Source organism: Oncorhynchus clarkii, unplaced genomic scaffold, assembly GCF_045791955.1.
Source record: "Oncorhynchus clarkii lewisi isolate Uvic-CL-2024 unplaced genomic scaffold, UVic_Ocla_1.0 unplaced_contig_12719_pilon_pilon, whole genome shotgun sequence".
Taxonomy (NCBI): Eukaryota; Metazoa; Chordata; class Actinopteri; order Salmoniformes; family Salmonidae; genus Oncorhynchus; species Oncorhynchus clarkii.
Genome location: NW_027261034.1, coordinates 455,006 through 462,085, shown reverse-complemented (window position 1 = coordinate 462,085; position 7,080 = coordinate 455,006). Strand labels below are relative to the sequence as shown.

General features: G+C 42.8%; 1 protein-coding gene across 2 annotated transcripts; it reads left to right on the top strand.

Annotated features, from left to right (window-relative positions):
- Positions 1-3,340: 3,340 nt before the first annotated feature.
- Positions 3,341-6,851, top strand: LOC139403882 (GDP-fucose transporter 1-like). Of its 2 annotated transcripts, XM_071147068.1 has the most exons (3): positions 3,341-3,461; positions 3,942-4,450; positions 4,731-6,851. In XM_071147068.1, the coding sequence occupies exons 2-3, from the start codon at positions 3,973-3,975 to the stop codon at positions 5,300-5,302; spliced, it is 1,050 nt and encodes a 349-aa protein (XP_071003169.1). In that variant the 5' UTR covers positions 3,341-3,461; positions 3,942-3,972; the 3' UTR covers positions 5,303-6,851. The 2 variants fall into 2 exon arrangements, with proteins under 2 accessions (XP_071003169.1, XP_071003171.1); XM_071147070.1 differs by lacking the exon at positions 3,341-3,461 and having other exon boundaries at positions 3,830-4,450.
- The last annotated feature ends 229 nt before the right edge of the window (positions 6,852-7,080 follow it).

Genomic DNA, 7,080 nt, shown 5'->3' with positions numbered 1-7,080 from the left:
TTTATCTTGAGCTTGATTATGACATCATCATTATGACTCGCCATGTCATTCCAGGTCATAATAAAACACAAGTGAGACTTTCACTCCTCATTATTAAGTGGTGGTGTGTTGGTAACCATGGTGCTGGAGTAGGGGATAGAATGTATGGGTTGGTAACCATGGTTCTGGAGTAGAGGATAGAGTGGATGGGTTGGTAACCATGGTGCTGGAGTAGGGGATAGAGTGGATGGGTTGGTAACCATGGTGCTGGAGTAGAGGATAGAGTGGATGGGTTGGTAACCATGGTGCTGGAGTAGGGGACAGAGTGGATGGGTTGGTAACCATGGTGCTGGAGTAGAGGATAGAGTGGATGGGTTGGTAACCATGGTGCTGGAGTTGGGGATAGAGTGGATGGGTTGGTAACCATGGTTCAAGACAGTGGTGGAAAAATTACCCAATCTTCATACTTGAGTAAAAGTAAGGATACCTTAATGGAAAATGACTCAAGTGAAAGTCACCCACTAAAATACTACTTGAGTAAAAATCTAAAAATATTTGGTTTTAAATATACTTAAGTATCCAAAGTAAATGTAATTCCTAAAATATACTTAAGTATCAAAAGTAAAAGTATAAATAATTTCAAATTCCTTGTAATAAGCAAACCAGATTGCAAGATTTTCTAGTTTTTATTTCTATTTAACGCACACTCCAACACTCAGACATAGTTTACAAACAAAGCATTTGTGTTTAGTGAGTCTGCCAGACCAGAGGCAGTAGTGATGACCAGGGATGTTCTCTTGATAAGTGTGTCAAAGGGATACTTTTCTTGCCCTGCTATGTATTCAAAATGTAACCATCGCTTCAGTCATCCTACAACAACTTTGTAAACCAGCTCACGACTATATCCTCATCTACTGGTCATAAAGGAGTATTGCATACTGTCGGAGGGGCTGATGCAGAGGGATGAGGGATGAGGGGAGGGGAGAGGGATGAAGCCACATTATGGATGAAGTTTCTGTATTGAACTGACAGTGTTTACCATTGTGTAGAAGCACATAGCGCTGCCACACAGACACTACATAAAGAGCGACTGCACTTCCTGATTTGGCCTAGTTTTAGATTTGGGTCATTAAGAAATGCTAACGGCTATGACTGAATTCAAATGTGAGTTGGTTTCGGGATGTAGTTTGATGTGGGTGTGTTCACATGTGGGAAGAGTTAGACAGATTATTTGTTGATGGGAAGAACAGAATTAGATAGGAGACCTGACACTCAACACATCCACAACGTTATAAACTCTGCCTATTTCTACAGAAGGACTGGAGATGCTTTGTCTGCCTCTGTCGTTTGACGGGGAGTCCTCAATTGGGTAGGTTTCATCTGACCTGTTCATCCTACAACATAGAGTCTGTTTGTGTGTGAGATATCACCTATTCTAACTGCCATTGGTATTAGAACAGTGACTATGTGTGTATGTGTTCACAGAAACATGTATGGAGCCAGGACATGGAGACTTGCACGATGATGTGATGTTGTCCAGACTGACAGACGGGCTTGATACTGATGTAAAATCTTTAATTGTATTTGTTATTATTAAACGTAATAGTATCAGTCAATATGGGGAGGGGGAAACACTGTGTATTCTGCACCAGGACCAGAGACTTCCTGTTGTATACAGGAAACAACACAGGAAGGTATGACCACTCTGACATGTTTACCAAGGTAGCCTCATTACCACCTGACAAAATGCAGATAGACACAGTATCTGTATCAGATGGGAAAGACGATGAAAGATGAAAGGCACACATTGTTCTATTGGCAGAACACGGCTTCTATGGTATTATGTAAAGAGTTGTTTATTCCTCATGGACCTGTTACTACATTTAAAAGTTATCAAAACACTTAGTTTAGAACATCAAAAAATATATATCAGAAATGGTATTCTTCTCATATTACTCTGCTACTGACCGATTGAAAGCTTCCTCCAGCATCTCACCATATGTTAGTTTAGTTAGCGACTTCCTTAAAACTACACGCAGATATATAAAAATGGTCTCCACTAGTTCATCTGATAATAGACCTCTTCGCCAGATCGCGATAATCACATATTTCACATGCTAAATAATGGTTATGTAATAATTTATGTGATACTGTACTGTACATAAAGCAATACCTAGCGACTTCATCAAGATGTTCAGATCTCTTGGCATAGCGGCTAAGGTGTTGAGATGACAGTCGCAGTAGCCTGGTTTGAGGCTCTGTTGGGACTACCCCTGAATTCTCCACATCGGTCTCAGAAGTAGGATGGCGCCCACGAGTTGATCGGAGATACATGAGAGACTTGGTATAGAGAAGCGAGTGGACACGCTCGTTCTCCCGAAGGAAGGGGGTAGGGTAAGGACTTTCTTAACCCAACACCAAGGTAGTTGTTGTGGAATTGTTCGATTACATGTTAGATATTGCTGCACTGTCGGAACTAGCAGCACAAGCATTTCGCTACACTCGCATTAACACATACTAACCATGTGAATGTGACCAATACAATTTGATTTGATTCAACCTCTTAGAGGTTTGGATCTCCTGACGGAGGGTTGGGGCCACACCCCATTGTGTTATAATTAGGATGAGACAGTTTTATTAATACCATTATTCAATATCAACGGGTAATATTTCATTAGGCTTTTTTAAATCTGGAAATATTGTGGTTTTAGCGTTTTCGTCAAGCAAGCACCAACATATGTTTTATAGCTGTAATGGGCAATCATTTGATACATTTTTTTCCTGTATTTGATTTACTGGAGATATGGATTGATACCATATTTAGTAATGAAGTAGTTGTTTACTTGTTAGTCTATAATAATCTGTTGTAACTAATTACTGATGTTCTACCGTTGACCTGTTCAACTGCCCTTATCACGTCTCCCAGGGTTGAATATTATGGTTAAAGTTGATAGCAGACTGGATTCGAGGACACGCTGATAATGTATCCGTCAGTCTGTGACACTGTGTGATTCCGTAGCAGTTGATGTTGTGACTTCAAGCTCCCTTTACAGAACATTACAGAACATTCGGTGCTATTGTGAAGAGGCATAGACATTTTCTCTGATTCTGGAGGCGTCTCCCTGAATTGTTGCATTAGATCGACTTTATCTGTTAACCTGGAATTCCCGTAACAATAGCCTACTGGGTTTATGTGTGTGGATGAAGTGAATGACCATAGGGCGAGGCATGAATGACAGAGATTTGGGTGAGTGAGCTCCCCATACCTGGACTAGGCTGTAGTATAGAGACACAGGTGTCTCTGTCACACTGGTGGAAAATCAGGAAAAGCAAGAAAGGGGTGTTTCAACCCGGACCTGTGGGAGGAGTAAACTAGACGAGAAATATTGTATGATTCGTTTACTTCCTCGTTCCTCGTGCTATAGTGGCAAAAGTCACGTCTCCAGCTGGTGAACATTTTAAAGATATTGACGGCAACTAAGGTAAGGCATTATTGAGATGGGAATCGTAATATTGTAGAGACAAATATAGAGAAATCAGTAACTCATCATTATTTAAAAGGTGTCTGAATGTGATCTAGGAATGTGGGCCTATTGATATTGATGGGCTGCTTGCTACATGTGTCCTAGGAGTGTCATGTAGCATAAACATATCCGGTCATTCTGATAGTATTGTTCAGTCGATATTAGGCTACACTGTCTGATTGAACTCACATGTGCATATTGCGTTCGGGCTTCAAGTTGAATTGTTTCTCATTGCAGGATTAATGTAGCACTGTCTCTTTAAAAAAAAATGTACCTCATATTGTCCAGGAAGTTGTCACGTAATCGGAGGACGGCGTTCGATGTTTGTATCCGATAGGTCGAAGATAATATGTATACTGTTACTTTGTAGCAGAGTGTTGCAATTATCTTACTTTAACCTATTCTATATCCTTCCTCCATGATTTCAATCATGAACAGGGTGCAGTTGAAACGCTCGAATATCTTGAGAATGGCTCTAGCAGGCTCGGACTCCATGGAAGAAGGAAAAGGCGAGACGTTTCTACTTAAAGCCATCAAAATAGGTGGTGTGGTCGTACTTTATTGGTTCATTTCAATAACCATGGTGTTCTTAAATAACTACTTGCTAGACAGTAAAGATTTGGACGCGCCGCTATTTGTGACATTTTACCAGTGCCTTGTGACTGTCGGACTGTGCTATGGCATGCACTTGCTATCCCACTTATGTCCGGGTGTCATCGACTTCCCCTCCGTCAAGTTCGACCTAAAGGTATGCCGGGAGGTTCTACCCCTGTCCATCGTGTTCATTGGAATGATAACCTTCAACAACTTGTGCCTGAAGCATGTAGGGGTGGCCTTCTACACTGTCGGCAGGTCACTCAGCACAGTCTTCAACGTTCTACTCTCCTACGTGATCCTCAAGCAAACGACGTCCTTCTACGCCATCCTGTGTTGTGGAATTATTCTAGGTAGGTGGTAATAATAACTAACCTATATCTGGCCTAATGCAAGTACTTTGACTTTCTAGAAAGTTCTCATGTCTAAGGCATATACCCAAGCCAGGCTGGTTAGACAACGTCCTTCCTACCAGGTAACCTATAATAAGTAACCTCACGCTTCTCTATTATTGCACCACAGGTTAATACAGTCCTACATGGGCCACACCTGTATTGGCCATATATTGAACATAAGGTATTGCTGCTAAAGGACCATGTTAATGCTTCTTTCTTTGTCTGTCCCTCCCATCAGGTGGATTCTGGTTGGGTGTGGACCAGGAAGGTGTGGCGGGCTCCCTGTCGTGGACGGGTGTGTTTTTCGGTGTGCTGGCCAGCGCCTGCGTCTCCCTCAACGCCATCTTCACCAAGCGGGTCATGCCGGCGGTAGACGGAAACATCTGGAAGCTCTCCTTCTACAACAACATCAACGCCTGCATCCTCTTCCTCCCACTCATCCTCGTCTTCGGTGAGGTCGGCCACCTCGTCCATTTCAGCCGCCTGGGTGACCCTACGTTCTGGGGCATGATGACGCTGGGCGGCGTGTTCGGTTTCGCCATCGGCTACGTGACGGGCCTCCAAATCAAGTTCACGAGCCCGCTGACGCACAACGTGTCGGGGACGGCCAAGGCCTGCGCTCAGACGGTCATCGCTGTGGTCTATAACCAGTCCAGTAAAAGTTTCCTGTGGTGGACTAGTAACCTGATGGTCCTTGGTGGGTCTTCTGCCTACACCTGGGTCAAAGGCATGGAGATGAAGAAGGTCCATATTCCCCAGGAGGAGTCCAAAGTGAAACTGCTAGGGGGGAAGAGTGATGCCGGGGTATAGTGGGACTAGGATGACCTTCCACCATGGTGGTGGTGACGGTGACCCGGGGGTATAGCGGGATGAGGATGACCTTCCACCGTGGTGGTGGTGGTGACCCGGGGGTATAGCGGGATGAGGATGACCTTCTGCCATGGTGGTGGTGGTGACGGTGACCCGCTGGTGACAGAAGACAATGTAAACACTAAGGCCTAACCACGGAGTTGTTTCTACAGCGATGTTCTGTTGGAACAGTTGGGCTGTGTGCTGTCAATATGAATGAATGTTACTATAGTAACACAAACAGAGGTGTAGGAAGGCTACGGGGTAGTTTTGTTACTCAGTGGGACCTTATTGTTTTATCATTTACTTAGGTTATTTTGTCCAATTCTGTTATTTATTCAGTGTGTGGGGGGGGGGGTCATGAATTATAACCTAAATCATTACTGTCACTTCTTTCAGAACATTATTCATATGTCTGTAGGATAGTATCTAAATCAAGTGACTTTCCTGTTAGCCTGTATGTGTCATCAGTAATGTGATGCAAAACTGCAATATGACAGTTTTCTGGCAAGTGGGGCTCTTATGTTGGGTATACAGTTTGCATATGGAGGGTGGAGACCGACTGTAAGGCAGAAAAGGAGGAGGTCAAAAGGGGGGTGAGTGTAACGGATGTGAAACGGCTAGCTTAGTTAGCTGTGGTGCGCGCTAAATAGCGTTTCAATCGATGACGTCACTTGCTCTGAGACTAATAGCTCACCTTAGTTAATAAGTGATTAAGCCAGTGCTGGTTTTATGGACCGCTTTACGTTATATCTTTGAAGCAGTGACACTGTAGGTGATAAAAGTGAAAACCGTCAAAGAGATGATTGATTCTCTCTGGCTTCAGTAGGGGCACTACATTTTGAATAATTGACGACAAAGGATGCAGTCCTGAGATGGAGATTTTCTATGGCTGTTTATTTTGTGTGTTTTGTCTTGAAAAGTAACAGATTATAGAAGGAATGTTAAAGATCATGTCTGTGTTGATGTATTGTCTGTGTCATAAAACTTCTATCATGAAGGAAGACTGTTGGGTAACCGGCCAGGTGGCCTGCGGGAGCATCATCATTATGATGTCATATCTCCTTCCTGTCTCAGTGCTGGGTTGAGACCCTGCACTCTAAAACACCCTCCTTTCCTAAAGTCCTCTCTGCTTGTCCTCTTCTGTAGTGTCATCATTTCAGACCAATGAGAATAAGGAAATGGGACACGAGAAAAGGAATTTACATAGAAAGACTCAAGGCTGGTGATCTGAGAGATCCTAAAATGTGGGTCTCTCAGATTTCAGGTTTTGCTTCTGCGTCCACTTGATACAAAGTCTGTTTTTCTTCTATATATTTGTTGCTCAGGGTTTGTAGTGCGTTGGAAGATACCGGACGTGGGATTTCAAAGCTGGTTAGCCGACATAGACGGGTATTCTCCAGATTGCGTTTTTAAGAAAAGATAGATTTATTTTATAAAATATATAGTTATTCAGTGAATGTGACTTTTTTTATGTGTACTTCAGAAAAATAAATGGACATTCTGTTAATCATAACGTGTTACTCGCCTCTTGTAAATGTGTTATTTTATCTGTATTCATGATCAAGCATAAATCTTCCTTTTTTTTAAATGTATTTTTTACACAGAACAATACTTCACTTGCTTATGCCTGAGCAGAAACCTTAGCAGAAATCACCTTTTCTAGGGGTTTGGTCAACTGAGAAGAGCTGAGGTAGTTAATGGTGTCAGACCTACGCAGTTAAACCGATTGGAATCGG